The following is a 19017-nucleotide window of genomic DNA, read 5'->3' as shown; positions in this document are numbered from 1 at the left end:
TGGTGGTATGTTTTAAAAAGAAATTCAAAATAATAAAAAAATATTTCCATCTTACCTTTTGGTTAGATTTAATTATCTATACTCTTACTTTCTATAACATTTTCAAGCACATTGAATGGCAGTTGTGTATGATAATGTGCTATAAAAATGCTATTGATACATTGATTGGTTGACATTTTAAAATACAAATATTCTATAGTGGCACCGAGGAATTTCTGTGCTTCTGTTTAAAACAGGGCTAATCAACCGGATCACACCGCACTCCCAATTAAAAGGTACGAAACATAAACAAAAACTGTAATATAGAAAGAAAAATGTCTGCATACTGTTGGAAAATAGGCTAGATTCTGAGGTCCTGAAATTTAATGCATTGGCTTACAACAAATTGTTCAGGTATTCATTTGTGTTTGCAGGAAATTCTACAATATTTGGTTATGATTAAAAACATTAAAATGAATGTATCTTGTTCCTCTGTTGGTGGGCACTCTCAAACCATTGAGTGATGGCCCCATGTGACAATCATGAAATGAGGATGTTGAGTAATTGCCCATTCTTGTTAGGAGAGCCTACAGATGTCATCAAACATTGTTGTGAGACAAGCTGAAAGCCTGTCATGTGATGTTTGATTAACTGATTGCTTATTTTCTGAATAAGTCTGAAGTCCATACTAACTCCTTGAAGAATCATTCTTTCTAGGACACAGGATACAGTGTTGTCACTCAGAAGCGAAACTATTGACTTAATCCTTTTTAGGAGGCCAGGAGTAGGTGACAATGTGAAACGACTAACATTGGATTTCAATCTTTTCAGAACCAAGGACCCTCAAATATGTCAAAAGAATGTGCTGTTGTATGTGTATTGTTTAATCAAAGTCACAGAACTCAGGAAGTCCACAGATGAGGTCATGAAGTGATGAAATCAAGGCCCACCTGGAGATGATGACAGCAGCTTACAATCGACACAGATTAGGCATATTCTGGGTTAACTAACAAATCACGTAATTGCTTACACATAACCACACCCATACACCCACAAACCATAAATACCCACAGATAGGGATATTCAGCAGGTCCTAATTTTTGTTATCGGTCAGGGCGAGAGAAGGTTAGGATGTCCGGAACGTTCCGTAATGCTTTCGTTGTCATTGTCATTTTTATGTAGTAGACTCTGTTCTGGAAAGCTGTAGCCTAGTGTTTACTGTGTATGGGCCATTGCTGGTATTCTGGATATTACCAGTGGTGGTCATTTTGTTATTTGGTAATTTTAGAAAATAAATAGATTAATTTGGCTTTTGGAGTTTTTGATTCCTTTGACTCGGATTTTGAACATGCAAGAAGTGAGACCAAGACGGTACACTTCAACAATTTGGTAACGGCCGACGTGATTCGATCATAAGGAATTAAATATAGGATATATTTTTCTTTTGAAGCACATTTTTACTTTTCACAATTTGGATTTACATTTTTTTCTTTTCCTGGAGGATATCGCAGTCGGGTGACAACAACGAAAATCGTGGCCAACCAGGTAAGCAGAAACCAGTTAAAATCAAATTCTGCGATTGGCTATTCCAAATTGTGTGTTGTTACTCTGTTGCATTCCTTGGGTGACATCAGCTAAATTGGGCCGCTTTTTGGTAGATCGCTTGGGAAAATAACAAAATAACATCTGTGCATTTTAAATGTACATATATAATTAATAGCTACTATATTCCATCTTTTTGTGTTGGAATAATACTATAAAACATAATTATTTAGGCCCTATAAGTCTTTAAACTTTCGTTGTGACAACTTTTTTTGAATGGGCAGCTTCAGCCAAAGTGGGCCACCTTATCAGGTTAAGTGGGCCGGTTAAATAAAAAAGGGAAAAAGTCAATAATTCATCATTACTTTCGAAGCTAAAACACAATGCTGTACAGCCACATGTCTCTGGACAATGCTCATCCCATTTTTTCACTTTTTCTGTCTCCTATCTTTTCATAGGGTGACTTCAGGTAATTTGAGCCATCAGCTAAAATGAGCCATTTAAGGTTTTGGGGTTCTAGCCCCTCTGGAAATGAGACCCAATGACTACAAAGTATGGGAATCTGTTGCCACAACAGTTCATTACATGTAACAGGGGATTTTATTGAGTTTTGATTGATATGGTGGGCGGGATACTTATTCCAATGAAGGCTGCACCAGAAAGTTGCATGGAATTTAGCATGGCACGCTAAAGTTAGCCAAATTATTATAAGTATTATAACTTACATATACCAGTAGATATACAGATAAAAAACAAAGTATGTTTTCTGTGTGGATGGTATGCACTATATTGATGTTTGTTAGTGTGGCATAGTATTACCCTTTTTGGAAAAAAGTATGTTTATGGTGTTTCAACTGTTAGCACAGTGGGTTAAGGTAATTTGAGCCACCACGTTCAGCTAATTTGAGCCACCATTATAATCAATGGGAGTTTGCTGCTGTTTGCTGCTGTTTAGCGGTAGCTAGCTCATGTTTGTGTACTTTTGGAGGAAAAATTAAGGAAGATGACAGGTGAAAAGAAATGAATGCAGATGAAAAGTGAGGAGACAGAAAAAGTGAAAAAATAGGATGAACACTGTCCAGAGACATGTGGCTGTACAGAATTGTGATTTAGTATGAAAAGGAATGATGAATTATTGACTTTTTCCCTTTTTTATGTAACCGGCTCAAATTACCAGATAAGGTGGCTCAAATTATCTGAAGCGGCTCCTTCCAAAAAAGTTGCCACATCCTGGGTTTCAAGACTTGTGGGGCCTAAATAATTATGTTTTATAATATAATTCCAACACAAAATGATGAAATATAGTAGTTATTAATTATATATACACATTAAAAGTGCATAGATGGTATTTTGTTATTTTCCCAAGCGATTTACCAAAAAGTGGCTCAAATTACCTGAAGTCACCCTATATATTAATTTCTTTTCACCTGCCATCTTGCCTCATCTTTTCTTCGAAAGTGTACACAAACATAGCTATCTCCAGCTAGCTATCTCCAAACAACAGCAAACACCCATTGGTTATAATGGCGGCCCACTTTAGCTGAAGACGCGTGGCCCACTTTACCATAGGGGGTTAAAATCATTTGGGCCACCAAAATAAACCCTTTTTTTCTTAAATTAAGTTAATATATCAGACTACCACTATTTGATCTGATTTATACAACCAATACTGATAACATGAGCATTTTTTTAATCTGTAGGCATGTTTTAAAATAACTATATGATCCTTATAATATTCAGCCAGATTTGACATGCCAACCTACTTACCATGCAGTTTCCTTGCACAAACAACATTTGAATTACTGCCCCTCCCACAATAACAACCAAAAACCAATCAAATTAAGTGTTACTTGTCAAGCACAGTCATGGCAACAATTTAATATCCTTTTTAGACATTGGCTCTCATTTCCATAGGCGGCCCACTTTGGCTGACGGCCCACTTTAGCTGATGTCACCCTATTTGACGGCGACAGCGAAAGCATCATTAGGCCTAACCCTGGAACGTACTATTGGGCTTTTTTACTGAAGATTTTTACTGAAGATGACACAAGCAAGCACTTTTTTCTTTACAAATGAACAAGGAAATAACATTATTTTGCAAGACTCCCTTTTTACTATTGTAGCGGGCAGAGCGTAGTGCTGTGTAGGAGGTGCCACTTCGGGTGGCGACGCAAGCCAATTGCGTGCCGAGCGTAATTAGGTGGCACAGGTGGCATGTCATTTCAAATGGTGGCGGGAGCTTGCCAAAGATTGCTTTGTTGGTGGTGCAGGGAGCCAGGAGGTTGTTTGTTTGCTGTGCGGCCCGTCAAGTTGGAAGTTTGTGTCGGTAGTGCGAAAACCAATTTGGGGCTTATCGATCATTAAGCCGCATGCAAGGTGCCTACGTTGTCTTTTGGGAGTTTGCTGGGTGAACCCTGAGTAACACGGGAAGTGTCTGGATCGCAGCTGATATACTGCACTGAGCTGCCGACACGCGCATTTAATCCTTCCTACAGAAGCACGGGCGCTCGCGTTAACCCCTCCTGCGCTGCATTGTAACAACTTCATTGGGAAGTTTAATCAACATCAACGGTCTCAATCCCAAGAACGCAGCCCAGTCACTGATTGACAGGCGGCCGGTGAGCGCGCGTCTCTCTCCAGTCCTGAGGAGGATCATTTTAGGAGCCACAGCCACTGTTTTTCCTTAGTTTATTTTATTTGTATTTTCTTTTGAGTTTGGTGGGACACTCCCCTCAGTACGGGTTTTAATTGGAGTTACTGCGCAGTAGGCTACTTTTGGGCCGACAGCCAATCGGTGAGCCACGACGTGGCCCAGCGCAGTGTTACACCCGTCTTTCGTCTCTTGCTTGAGTGTGTGTGTGCGCGTGCGTGTGTGTGTATGAGTGAGTGTGCACTTTGTGTACATGTTGTCTGTGTTTGTCTATTTAACCATCTAGGGCAATGTGCAATATATTTCTTTGAGGATAGTGTGGGTTTGCAGTGCAACACGTGTGTAGTGTACAAACTGTCAATAGTGTTTGCAATTACTTACTAAACTGGGTGCCGTGAATATTGTGTGCAATATACAGTGTGTGTGATCAATGTGTGTAGGCCTACCCTTTTATTATTTTCTATGTTTGAAGTGATCACCTGTGTGACTATTGCATGAACTACACCTGTTTGGTGTCCACTTAACCACTGTCTGTCTTCAAGTTATTGCTGCATGCCCTAGTGGCCACTATTTATTGTATGTATTGATTCTTATGTGTTGTCAATAAAATTTGTATTTTTGATTACATCAGCCCCAATTGTTCCTTTACACGAACAGCCTGCATTAAGGCAGTTAGGTCAAGAGGTGTTTTGCGCTCAGTAGCGCCCCCTGGTGGTTACACTATGGTAGAGTCACAAACTACTGATCCCAGATCCTCCTACCAGACTTTAAGAAAACTTTTGGAGAAGGACAAAAAATTAGAACTTCATGCTATCTATCTTTCCGACAATTGGCGAAGGGAAATTATCCCAAGAGGCCTGAGGATTTCCAAGTTTCCATCTTTTGGAAAAGATAAACCTGACTTTAAACAGAAGTGGGAGAAAATATTAAACAAATGTTCTCTGGACTTAATGTTACTGCTCATTGAAGAGGCAAAGATGCAGAGAGAAGAGTTAAATACACAGATTGAAGAAGCAAAACAAAAGCTTACACAAATAACCCCAGATTATAGAGAGCAGGCAGAAGCAATGGAGAGGAAAATTCAAGAGGATATAGATAAACTCTCCAAAACCCTGGCCCAGTCTAAACTGGAAAAAATAAGGCGAGATCAACAGGACTATGAGGGAGGAACAGTCTACTCCTGGCCAAATCCGACCACCCGTTTCCCACAGCGCACCAGGCAGAAGCGCTCTGTGTCATTCAGCCTCCCGAGCAGCACCACAGCTAGTGAAGATGAGGAAACCGCATCTGGAACTTCGTCTTTTTTGGGGAATGGAACAGACACAGGCCCAACTCGAACATCACACTCCAAAAGAAAAGGAAAACGAGACGGGGGAGGCCAAGGAGAAAACCAAGACCTGGATTACCTGCGGCCACAGGGATGGAAAGGAATGCACCGGAATCAAACACCCAGGAGACGGTGATAAACATTTCAGGTACACCACTTTCACCTGATTGCTTGAATGTGCTGTCTAAAGGCCTCTCATATGCCCCAACATTCCAGGCTAGTTATTTCCAGACAAAAGTTGACCTGTACAAGTTTTTTCGCAACCTGCATCTGAAGGCTTGGTATCACAACAGACAAGTCACAGCTGATGGACCTGTGCATCCTGGTGATGGAGCTAGGGAGCCACACAGCCCCTTTAGACCAAAGTCCACCTTTTTTCCCTTCAGCAATAACGCCTGCATAAATGCATACATGAAAAAAGTGGACCATGATGTTGAAAAACTTTTTCAGAGCACTGTGACAACAACTCACTCTAACCTTACTGCAGGAGAGAAGCGGGCAATCCAGTGGCTGAGAAATAATGAAGATCTTGTTATCCGAGTTGCTGACAAAGGAGGAGCGACCGTTGTTTGGGGTAAGGAGCAGTATATTCATGAAGCCCTCAGACAGCTCAGTGACCAACACTATTATGCCCCCCTTCAATCCAATCCCATCACCTCAATTACTAATGAACTGAAGAATATGTTAGATGATGCTTTGAAAAGTAACTGGATAACCACCAATGAACTGAATTTCCTTCTCCCGAAGGAGCCTCGACTTGCCACATTTTATTTGTTGCCTAAGATACACAAGTGTCTCAACACACCACCAGGCAGGCCTATCATAAGTGGCATTGATAGCATTACTGAACCAGTGTCTAAGTATATTGACTTCTTCATTAAGCCTTTAACCAGCTCTCTTAAGGCATACCTTCAGGACACTACCGATGTATTGAAAAAACTGGAGGAAATTAGAAAAGTGGACAATGCTTTTTTGGTAACCATGGATGTTGAGGCTCTGTATACCAACATTGCACATGAGGAGGGCTTAGAAGCCCTACGATACTTTCTTCAACAAAGGCCAAACACTAACTCCCCGCCTACAGATTTCTTAGTGGACCTAACAAACTGGACTTTAAGAAATAACATCTTTCTCTTCCAGGACAAGCTTTACCGGCAAATCAAAGGCACTGCAATGGGCGCGGCCTATGCACCCAATTATGCTGGACTGTATTTGGGTCTGTGGGAAGAGAGGTATATATACAGCCATACAAATCCCTTCAAACATCGAATAAAATACTATGGGAGATACATTGACGACCTTTGTTTTCTCTTTTCTGGGCCTGAAGATGAACTTGTTGCATTCCACCAGTACCTAAACTCCACAAACCCCAACATCAGACTCAGCCTGGAATACAGTGCCACAAAAATTAACTTTCTTGATTTGACAATCAGCATTGACACAGAGGGTATACTTCATACTACAATCTACAGAAAAAGCACTGACAGGAACACCATTTTGAGGGCTGATAGTTTCCATCCCAAAAGTTTGATCACTAACATCCCATACGGGCAGTTTCAAAGACTGAGAAGGATCTGTGATGATGACGGGGAATTTGAGCACCAGGCCGATGATATGTTTCACAGATTCAAACAAAGAGGCTATGAAAATAAAGTTTTGGAGACTGCCTTGACTAAAACAACAACTCTAAACAGAAAACAATTGATGTCTAAGAGAACACGAATGAAGCCACAACACACAAGAATATTTTTTTCTACACAATACAGCAACATGGCCTACAAAGTAAAAAATGCAATCACACGAAACTGGGACATATTATTGAGCGATGACACGCTTTCCTCATTGTTTTCAGCACCTCCAACTGTCTCCTTTCGAAGGGCCCCAACACTCAAAGACAGTTTGGTCAAAAGCCACTTACCAGCTGACAAACCCAAGCTGCACTTCCCTAAGCCAAAAGGCACTTACAGATGTGGTGCCTGTAATCACTGTGACAATATTAAGAGGGAGGACAAGTTTGTGGATGTTTTTACACAGAGACTCTTCTATTGTCGTGAATTTGCAAATTGCAATTCAACATTTGTGGTTTATAGATTGGAATGTGGATGTTTTTATGTGGGCCGCACCAAACGAAAACTTCGGCAAAGACTGGCTGAACATAAGAATGCCATCAAAACAGTGAACCCCAACTACCCAATGGCTCAACACTACAAAAATGCTGGTCATACGAACCACATGACTCTAAAAGCCATGGTCATTGAAACGATTCCAAAAAGCACCAGAGGGGGTGACAGACTGAAACGGCTCTTACAGAGAGAAACATTTTGGATCCATACATTGAGGGCCACATCCTACCCTGGTCTAAATGAAGAAATAGACTTTTCTCCTTTTTTATGAAGTACCCCATCGTATTTTTTAATTATGTTGTGTTGTAGACTGCCTTATATGGCCAGTGAAAATGTCAGTCTTCTGAATTTACCTCTGCCTATGCACCTATAGATGTCTGCATCTAGGCCCCTGTTTTTAACTAAGAACTTAACTTGGCCCTTGAAGACTTTTTTTTTGTTATTGTTTGTCCTTGTCTATTGTTTACTTTGCAAATGCACTGGTGATGGGATTTTTATGTTAAAATGTATGTCACACTGCACTGATTTTGATTGGCTGTGTCTCTGTGTCACATGACATGGAATCCATTTTAAAAACATCTTTGCAAGAAGCAACAAAGTTTGCCCTGATGAAGACTGATTGTAGTCGAAACGCGTAGGCGTTATCCATTAAAATAAAGGATTTTTAACTTTTTTCACTAAGATCAGTGTGCCTCGGATCATTCTTCTGACTACCACTTTCAACAAGGAACCTTTTTTTTTGGACCTTCACACTTTGGAGATAGTCACAAGCCAATTAATGAAGTTATCTTGTCCTTTCTGAAGAGCACCTGATTCTTTGACAAACAATTGACCCAACGCAGCACTCTCCTTTTTCCTCTTTTTTGACATTAGGCCTATTTGTTTGTTGGTTATTGTCTTTATTACATTTTGTGGTTTGCACATAGTCTAAGTTGGGAATGAGGGCTTTATCAGGTGTACGGTAATAGAGGAGCTTGGTGCTTCCCCGTGGGAGGATTGGGTTCGAAATAGCCCATCTAACTATGTAACAAGTAATTGCGGACATCAAGGTTTCCCCATCTGTTAAAAATCGAAGAGATCTGGGATCTGCGAATCTCAACTAGACAAGAACCTTGGAGGTTAGACAGAAGGTTGTTGAAATATCTGCCCTGAAAGAACGGTTGAATGTGAACGGAACTTTTTGCGGTCCAGATGGTCGTCAGTTGTGAATTTGGTCGAGTTGAGAGTGAGGGGCTTTTATCGGAAGTCAGAGGGCAGTTCGGTGTTTCCCCGTTGAAGATTAAATATCTGAAGCGTAAATTTGGTAATAGCGGTCATCGAGGCGTCCTCAATCCGGTAAAAACAGAAGGGGTCGAGTAATCTCAACTGGAGGAGAACCTGGGGTTCATCAGGAAGTAGGCCCTAAGTGAGGTCTGGATCGGAGAGGTCTGGGACCTCTGGAGAGTCTGGGACCTCCCAAAGTCGTTACTGATACGCATCAGGGAGATCTGCGCGCTGTTGAGCTTGGAATTCAACGAATAGGCCTATTAGGCCTATTGTATTGTTTTGATTTGTTTTCTTTTGGTTAGGTTTCACTCTGGTAATTATTGGTATCAGGACTGAGCTGTGAACCTTAGTGTGTGGACCGGGTACCCGTGTGTATGTGAGAGCGTGTTTGCGCGAGTGATTGACAAGTGAGTGAAGTACTAGCGAGTACGAAATGAGTGGTCATTCTGCTAAAGGCAGGATGTACGGAGGAAATGTATTGAATTTGGAGTCGGATTTACGAGAGAAGAATAAAATGAGGTGGAAACTGTTTCTGAACAGTGGGAGGAGATATTGAGAGAGTTGCTTAGTCATGCACTGGAGAAAGAACGAGCGGAAATTAAGAATGTGTATGTCCAACTTTGGCGTGAGTTAAAATCGGAAGAAATGGTACCCTGTAATGATGAGAGAAGTCTTTTATTGCCGCACCTAGAAAAGGCTGCCGCAAATGCTAGACTGAATTTGTACTTACATATGAATAAGAAGCCATCCCTGTTAGGAAAGGGTCAATGGAAAACTAAGAAGCATGTACTAGAAGTGCGCAACAAATATTTGCATAATATGTCAATAACATGCGCAGCGATGGAATTGTCACAGAGAAAGAACGAGCGTAGAAAGAATAGGCCTATAAGCTTGCCCCCCCTCTGCCCCACCCCCACTGCCCCCGCCGAATCAGCTGCCGCAATTTCAAGTCACCAGTGGGCTAATCACAGCAGAAGTAGTATCTTCTCAACAGCATAATATGGCAACTGAAGTAGATAGGCGGATGAAAAACTTGGAACGTTTTGTTAATGAAAGCATTCACGAACTGAAGCGCACAATCGTGCAGAGTTGTAATGGATCAATACATTCAGACATTACGGAGGAAGAAAGTGTAGGAAATGCAGAAGCCGTGGGCATATGTAATTCCGATTTAGTGTGGGTGCAAAAGCGCATACAAGAGGCAAATGAGGAGAGACTGATTGAATTGGAAAAGCAAATGAGTGAGAATGCAAGGAGATAGTCAGACAGAAGAGAAATACAGGACAGGGAGCGACTTGACTTGACGCAACATGACCAGGAAAACGGACGCGAGATACGTAGGGACGGTACACAGACACAGGGGACACAGGCGAGTGAGGCAACTCTGACAGGCACATTGACATTGCACTCTACCCCCCAGAGATATGACTTGCGCGAAACCATGGCACGTAAAGGCCCAACCAAGACAGTTGGAATGTATCCGTTGGTGAAAAAGAACGGAGTGGATGAATATAAGCCTTTTAGTTTTACTGACATGAATTCGATCCTGGAAAAAATGCCTTCACCCGCCGAAGGGGGTGCACCGTGGTTGTCCAAATTGACGAAAGCTACATTGTCACACAATATAACGATTGGTGATTGGCGCGCACTGTTATGTAAACAAACAAGCACGTGGGAATTACAGATAGTGGAAACAGAAGCAAGAACGAGCCTTTTGCCAGATTCATGCCCATTTGCGTTATACGCAACTGACATAGGCACTGCAATGCGTAAACGTTACCCAGTGCCCGATGGAGCAATAGCAAATTTGTCATTTACTTTACGAGAAGGACAAAACGTAACAGATTTTTTGACAAAAAGTAAGGAATTTTGGACAGACATAGCCGGAAACCATCCAAGCTCTGACAAGCTGCAAACTGCTATGTTCAGAATGGCCATTCTAGAAGCAATCCCAAAGCCGGTACGAGAAACGATGTTAAATGATCCAAATTTGCCCTAAGTACTACCGAATACTGGGAACGCCATCTCAAGCACCACATGAAACAGTATAGTGCAAAACGCGAGGAAGAGAAACTAAGCACTGATACAGCACATGCACAACTAGTTAAGTTGCAATTAGCGGAGTCCAAAAGAGCGACGGAATCGAAACACTATTGATACAACTCATGTTACAACACAGCAGTCACACATTCTTGTTCCCGAAACCAGCAGCATGCATCCAAGCCTGAAGTTGGTCCAATTTCATTAAGGGGTTAGGGACAACGTGGTGGGATTCAGAGGACGGGGAACAGGGAGTAGCAATGCCCAAGGTAGGGTCATGTATGGGGGGTGTTTTGCTTATAGTGGGACCGGGCACTGAGTGAGAGACTGCCAGTGGAATGCCTACACAACACGGAGGGCACTGCACCTACTTCAAAGCTGAAACCAGAGAAAAAACAAGCACAAGCACACCAAGCGCACACTGGAGCCGGAGCAAGCCTATCCCATGGACAATACGCAAAGGGGATTGGGACCTAGAGCTCACATAGGAGAAGGGTTGGGGGACCCCTTCTGGCCTATGAGAAATTGAAAGACTATGTCAAGTTTGTTCGGTAACACTACTGCTTAACTCACACCAGAAGTGACGCCCTTGGGTGCCATTTATACACCCATATCCCTTTTATCGGACCCCTACCAGGTAACATTGATTAAGATGAAAACATACGCACAGGCGTGTTTAAGACAGTTATTGGGAATCAGTGGGACTGTTTACCCTACATCTACATTGGGCAAGAAGGGGTGGCTGCTGGGGTTGAATTATACACATTGCATTATAAGCTACACATTGTCTACCCAACACCACGCAAAAGTTTGTATAAGAGTAGCCTACAATACTGACTGAACAAACATGATTAGCTAAAAACACGATGGCCTTCCCAATACTCTCTGTACATTGATTTGACTGATTTTTTTTTTTCTCGTCTGTTCTGTTTGTCACACCTACGCCTACTCCTTAGGCCTGTGGATATTTTGAGTATTTTTTAAATTATTATTATTATTTTTTTACAATTACTGTTCAGACAGTAACTGCCCGAAAAGCTAGACGGTGTACCTGGTTACACAATTGTAGTGTTTTTTTCTGAAACAACACGGCATGTTATTTCAGAAGAAAGGGGGAGATAGGCATAGGCATGTGCGACCGTGACACTGGACTCGACTTAAGACAGACGAGATTTGAGAAAAGACTGCAGTACACCACACATCACATACATAGCCTACATTAAGGAAATAACGACAGATAACAAAGGGTGTTTGAAAAACACATTGTTGAGTGTTGGAGGTTGGTAAAGATTGAAAGCGGTTTATGCGGCAATGAGGAAACAAGGCCATGGTTTTACAGGGGTTCACTATGGAAAAGGTAACAAAGAACGTTTGGCAGCAGTGCAAGCTTCTCACAAGGACATCGGAAATCAAGGATTTTTTTTCCACAGAGAACGTGCGATATGGAAAGGATTTGGAGAGAGCACGAAAGGGCGTCTTCAGAAAAGACGTTGATGCGAGTGGCCATTTGGAAAAAACTGATGGACTGGTTGGGGGCCGTGCGGCCAAAAAACTGATGGTTGGTAGAGGACATGAATGGGAGACCGTTGTCTCCGGGCTGGTAAAATCACTGGCAGAAGGTCTGTGGTTTGGAAAAACAAAACAAAAAAACAAAAAAAACAGTTGCAACAAACTTGGACACATTGGTGGATTGTGGAACCCATAAGGATTTGGACCAAACGCCAAAGAGCAAATTGGTAAGGTTGGTATAGGCTACATACAATTATGAGCTGGGTCAACGCTCTGACCCATGGTGCTGAGGTCAGTAAGAAACTAGGCAAACAGTAAGCCCTGGACCAACGCTAGGTTCGAACATGAAGATTTTGCACGTTGCAATATAAACCATATTACGATTAATTAACTACTTTGGTGTCAGATTTCTCCACACAGGTTGCAGATGGAAGAGGAACCAACGAGACAGGAGACGAGGAATGCAAATTGGCTCCTTCCAATTGAGCGCAGTAGACCGAACCGCGTTGAGCGAATTACACACAATATTCACCTTGAGGGAAAGGCGCACAGGGTTACATTGAAACAAGCCTGCGGAAGCGCAAAGAATGGGGAAAGGCATAAGCCTGCAGCTTAATGCATGCGGGGCACTACTATCACTAACACCACTAATACTAACCCTACTAACGTTAACATGTTTCCTTTTACATTGTGGTATTTGATGATGCTTTATAATGAAACGGGATCCTACAGGAGACGGCACCATTCAACGTGACAATAAGAAACTGCCATATAACAACACCTCAAGGAACTGGTAGTGGAAAAGGGGGTCCCAAATGTTGCGGAAATTGGTGGTATTGAATGGAGAAATTTCAATTTTAGGTTGTTATAGCAGGAGGATCGGCAGTGGAGGATTTTTTTTAAAAAAAGTATTATTATTATTAATTATTTAATTTGTCTTTTATATATTTTTTCATTTGTTTGTATTTCTAACCCTTTACATTTTTCCACAGCCTTCGGCAATGGAACTCACTGTGGTTTCTACATTAAATATAATGTCTTGGTGTAATGACAAATTGGGTGATGAGCAGATGATGTGGTATTCTCTTTGCACTAGGTTTCTGAGGCGAGCAACTATGGTTGCAGAAATGGACAAGGGAAGTTGACCAAGGAAAGATATGTGGTCATGTTGGTTACAGAGTCTAACACTGAGGTCTAACAAATTTGATGAGGTCATATTAATTATGACCTCACGAAAGGGACTGTTGGAAAATAGGCTAGATTCTGAGGTCCTGAAATTTAATGCATTGGCTTACAACAAATTGTTCAGGTATTCATTTGTGTTTGCAGGAAATTCTACAATATTTGGTTATGATTAAAAACATTAAAATGAATGTATCTTGTTCCTCTGTTGGTGGGCACTCTCAAACCATTGAGTGATGGCCCCATGTGACAATCATGAAATGAGGATGTTGAGTAATTGCCCATTCTTGTTAGGAGAGCCTACAGATGTCGTCAAACATTGTTGTGAGAAAAGCTGAAAGCCTGTCATGTGATGTTTGATTAACTGATTGCTTATTTTCTGAATAAGTCTGAAGTCCATACTAACTCCTTGAAGTATCATTCTTTCTAGGACACAGGATACAGTGTTGTCACTCAGAAACGAAACTATTTGACTTAATCCTTTTTAGGAGGCCAGGAGTAGGTGACAATGTGAAACGACTAACATTGGATTTCAATCTTTTCAGAACCAAGGACCCTCAAATATGTCAAAAGAATGTGCTGTTGTATGTGTATTGTTTAATCAAAGTCACAGAACTCAGGAAGTCCACAGATGAGGTCATGAAGACCTAGAGTGATGAAATCAAGGCCCACCTGGAGATGATGACAGCAGCTTACAATCGACACAGATTAGGCATATTCTGGGTTAACTAACAAATCACATAATTGCTTACACATAACCACACCCATACACCCACAAACCATAAATACCCACAGATAGGGATATTCAGCAGGTCCTAATTTTTGTTATCGGTCAGGGCGAGAGAAGGTTAGGATCTCCGGAACGTTCCGTAATGCTTTCGTTGTCATTGTCATTTTTATGTAGTAGACTCTGCAGTTCTGGAAAGCTGTAGTGTTTACTGTGTATGGGCCATTGCTGGTATTCTGGATATTACCAGTGGTGGTCATTTTGTTATTTGGTAATTTTAGAAAATAAATAGATTAATTTGGCTTTTGGAGTTTTTGATTCCTTTGACTCGGATTTTGAACATGCAAGAAGTGAGACCAAGACGGTATACTTCAACAACACTTAAATCCTCTTTGTGTTCTTTTTAATAAGCCAAGCTTTCGGGCTACTGACCTTCCTCAGGACTCAGGGAACTTGAGTTGTGCAGAACCTTCTAAGTGGATATTGAATATTCTATGAACTTATTGGATCATCTGTACATTGGATTTTTTTTGTCTCTGGACCTTTTACTACTAATTACTGAGCGTTGAGAACCAAGCTGTTAATGGACATCCTCATTTTTGTTCCATGCTGGTCTACATTTGTCCCTCTGTTCAAACACCTTTTTGACCCCGAAAAAAATGTGAACTTAAATTCCTTTGTCTGCCTCTCTCTGCAATTGAGTTGCCTCGCCTCTTTGGTCTTGTGATAAAGAGTGCATCCCAATATGTGACCTTGCCTCCTCCACTTGTGCTTGTCTCCTCGTCCCGCCTCCTGGCCCCTCCTCCGTGGAGAAAACGATAAAGTTTCCCAGCTGTCAGCCTCGCCACAACAACTTTTGAGGGACTGTTTTTCATTCACCATCCCAATTGCAAATGAGAAAAAGACTTTACAATTGAGCTTTTGCAAGATATTGAAATATAATGCTGTTGTCAGTGATGTCATCATGACGAGAAGCAAGTGGAGGAGGCAAGGTCGCATATTAAAACACACTCAAAGTGTATGCCTGCAACGCTAGACACCTAGCCTGATTATCATCGACTTTCAAATCTCTTCGAGACTTGGTTGGACACGGAGCATAACAATTAACGTTTCTCAAACAACATGGTTGACCCTCCCTTGGTTTGTTACTGGCCGAGGTCAGAACAGGCTGTGCCCAAGTTTAATCCAAACACTTTCTTAGTCCAAACAGAACGTCTCTGCTTAAACCACACCACTGCTTTGAACACCCCTCTACCCAGGGCCGTTGGACCTGCTTAAAGTTAATTGCTTCCCGACAACGTGGGTGGAGTTCCCAAGTTCTCCGGAGCTCATCAAGTACTTGCATTGCTCTTAACCTGAGTAGCAGCAACGCCTAAGGCGTTGCATGCATCACTAGGAGGGTGTGGCCTGGCTAAAGACCTGGGTTGAATCAGGGGGCAACTGCTATTCCGACATACCGCTATTCCGACATCCGACATGAATTGAATCCCCTGGTTGTCCGTGACATACTGAATAAATAATTAAAAATTGTCCAAAGGAGGCAGCTTTTTTAAACGCTCTTTGAAAGGAACGAGCCACTATGATCCGGATCCCATTAAAGAGTCATAATTCCCATCTCTAAATGATTTGGTCTAAGCTGTTCTTTGTCCACAAGAAAGACTAAAAAATGACTTCACCATAATCAATTATTAGGTATGGTGTATGTGCAGCTTAGCTGGCTATTGTTTCACTTCTGTTGCGCTTTTTTAGCTACAATTTTCAAACGAAAATGAAACTTGGTAGTAAACTTACCACGTTTACCTTTTATTTACAACATGATGTCGACAAGAGACTTCTAAGTGTCAAGCACAAACATTATAATTTCTGACAACATACTTGAACACTAATCTGACTGAGCATAATCAACCCTGACTGCTTAAGAGAAAGTCAATCATAAAATAGATCAGACATGCCGCGACCTAACAGTAGGGTACTGGGTTGCAACACACCGGCGACCCGGGTTCGATTCCGGCCCGGGTCATTTGCAGATCCTTCCCTGTCTCTCTCTCGCCACTCATGTCCTGTCTCTCCTCCACTGTCCTGTCAAAAATAAAGGCAAAAAGACCAAAAAATATATAACGTTAAAAAAAATCATAAAATAGTCCAGCCTCTTTCACAGCTTCAATAACGCGCACCAGACTCTGGGCCTTCTCTTGAAGTGTTGTCCCGCTCCGTATGTTGCCCCGCTCATATCTTCTTGACGCCCAGTGAGGCTGAGTCTCCGGATGTTGTGTCTTAGCTGGCATTTGTCCATTAACCATCTTGTATTTTGGTATTGAAAATCAAATACTTACTTAGTCCTTGCTGTGCCTAGTGGCACATAGGGCAAAGACAAAGGATCTCCACTCCTCCCCGTTGTTGGCTTTTTTTCCCAATGGTGCTCCAGTAAAGGGATCTCTCTTTCATTTCACTTTCAATGGTTCTCCTCCTGGTTGTCTTTGGTCTCCCTCTCCTGCGCTTTCCTTCTGGCGTCCATTGAAGTGCCACTCTTGTGATGTCGTACCTTGGTTTTCTGAGTAGATGTCCTAACCATTTCCACCACCTGCGAATTAGAACGGTCTCCATGTCTGTGCATCCAGTCAGGGGCGCTGCCAGAAATGTTGGGCCCCATGAAAGATTCGAATTTTGGGCCCCCTGATGGGCCCCTCTCAGTGCTTGGGCCCCAGTGTTTGGGCTCTTAGAATCTGTACCATAACCACCCCCCCCCCCCAGCGGCCCCCATGCATCCAGTAACCATGTGTAAAATCACATACAGGTTTTCTGAAATGCCATTGAAGTCCATTGAGGCTTGGCTACATTGCACTGTCACGAGAGGGGGAAAGCTATTCACTCCCATGACATGTAAACTCTGAAAACAAATGTTTGCCTGCTGAATTGATCACATATTCTATGATGACAGATAAGTACTAGCTATGTTATAAAGATAGCTATAACACTGTACAATACAGAATTTAAACAAATGTTGTACTGGACTTTTTATAGCGGATATGGAGCCTCCGTTTTTGTCTTGGACCAATCGTCTCTGGTCTGTAAATGAATGTTCTCATCTCTGTTGCTACTTTAGACTAAAATGGCCAGTAATGTTACATATCTGACCACAAATCTTCATGCAGGTATTTACAGGAAATCATACCGGTTCAGTTACCTCATTTAGTCACACTTATTTACATCTTGCATGAAAAGATTAATATTGAAGGATAAAACTCAACTTTATTTGAAGTACACAATGTTTCTGTTCTGGGATCAAGAGCCTCACGTTCCTATACACCCCCAGGTCAGGACTTCTTCCTCAAACATAAGGAATCTCTTGAGGAGCGGAAGCCTAGGCCCAGTTCTCTAGGCGCTGGAGAAGTGCAAATTCCTGAACTCGGCAGATAGAGAGAAGAAGTAGAGAGTGAAAAACTCAGGCCCAGTAGGAACCGCACCTTACTGGACATGCTGAAGAGGAAAGGGCCCAACGCCCAGAAAAGGTTCTACAAGGTGCTGAAGGAATGTGATCCATACCTGGTGGAGGACCTTGAAGGATCCGATGAACTGTAGCTCTAGTGCAGGCCTGGGCTGGGCTGTTGTGATAAGAATTATTTCGTAATATTAATGAACGCTCAACTCAAAGATTCACACAGACACATTAAGTACATTTTAGCACTTACTTGAGTTTTACTCCTAAGCTCAGAGGCCAGAGGGGCAGACTTCCAGTACAGGCTACATGTGGTATGTCTTACCAAAGAAGCAAAGTAACACTGTAGGCTTTTATTTAATTCAACAACACACATACACAAAACGTAAACTCTTTGTGTCTGCATCCAACTTATCTTCCTTTACATGACAGAGTGCCAGGATGAGACCTCTCTGGGCCTCGCCATCCTGGCGGGAGGAGGTAGCATAACTCAAGATAAGAGAGAGAGAGAGAGAGAGAGAGAGAGAGAGAGAGAGAGAGAGAGAGAGAGAGAGAGAGAGAGAGAGAGAGAGAGAGAGAGAGAGAGAGAGAAGGAAGTGCATGTAGAGTTAATCAATAGATAATTTGTGTGTGTGTGGTTGTGTATTATGTCAGTACTGTGTGTGTGTGTGTGTGTGTGTGTTGTGTTATAATGTACAGTACATGTCTATATCAGTATAGTGTTTGAAAAACTGCACATGTGTGAGTGTGTATGCTGTGTATGAATATGCCAGAGAAAGAATTGTAAATTCATGTATGAGTATAGTGTGTGTGTGTGTGTGTGTGTGTGTGTGTGTGTGTGTGTGTGTGTGTGTGTGTGTGTGTGTGTGTGTGTGTGTGTGTGTGGTGTGTGTGTGTGTGTGTGTGTGTGTGTGTGTGTGTGTGTGTGTGTGTGTGTGTGTGTGTGTGTGTGTCCTGCCATTTTATTATTTCAGTGTGGAATTATAACATTTCTATGGAGTGCCTTCTGTCCCATATTTTCTAGAGGGATAACAAATGTAGTTGTAGTATTGTAATAATTGAATATGTCCTAAATTACCAGTAGGCTATTTTGATTCTACAGTTTTATTCTTTGATTTTTTTTTTCAAATAAATGCCTTTCTGTATTTAGCCTTTATTTTGTCTTAAAACGTAAATAAGCCCTATTGTGTGTATGTGTGGGTGTGTTTGTGTTGTGGGGGTAATTTCCAGAGTGTC

The 19017-nt window shown here is 41.9% G+C and overlaps 1 protein-coding gene across 1 annotated transcript; it reads left to right on the top strand.

Moving 5' to 3' along the window:
- The first annotated feature begins 5009 nt into the window (after window positions 1-5009).
- LOC134456700 (uncharacterized) lies at window positions 5010-17762 on the top strand. The gene is made up of 3 exons (XM_063208167.1): window positions 5010-5646; window positions 5986-6945; window positions 17659-17762. The coding sequence occupies exons 1-3, from the start codon at window positions 5592-5594 to the stop codon at window positions 17760-17762; spliced, it is 1119 nt and encodes a 372-aa protein (XP_063064237.1). The 5' UTR covers window positions 5010-5591.
- Window positions 17763-19017: the final 1255 nt, after the last annotated feature.

This window comes from Engraulis encrasicolus, chromosome 1 (assembly GCF_034702125.1).
Source record: "Engraulis encrasicolus isolate BLACKSEA-1 chromosome 1, IST_EnEncr_1.0, whole genome shotgun sequence".
Lineage (NCBI taxonomy): Eukaryota > Metazoa > Chordata > Actinopteri > Clupeiformes > Engraulidae > Engraulis > Engraulis encrasicolus.
This window is presented reverse-complemented; position numbering and strand designations above follow the sequence as displayed.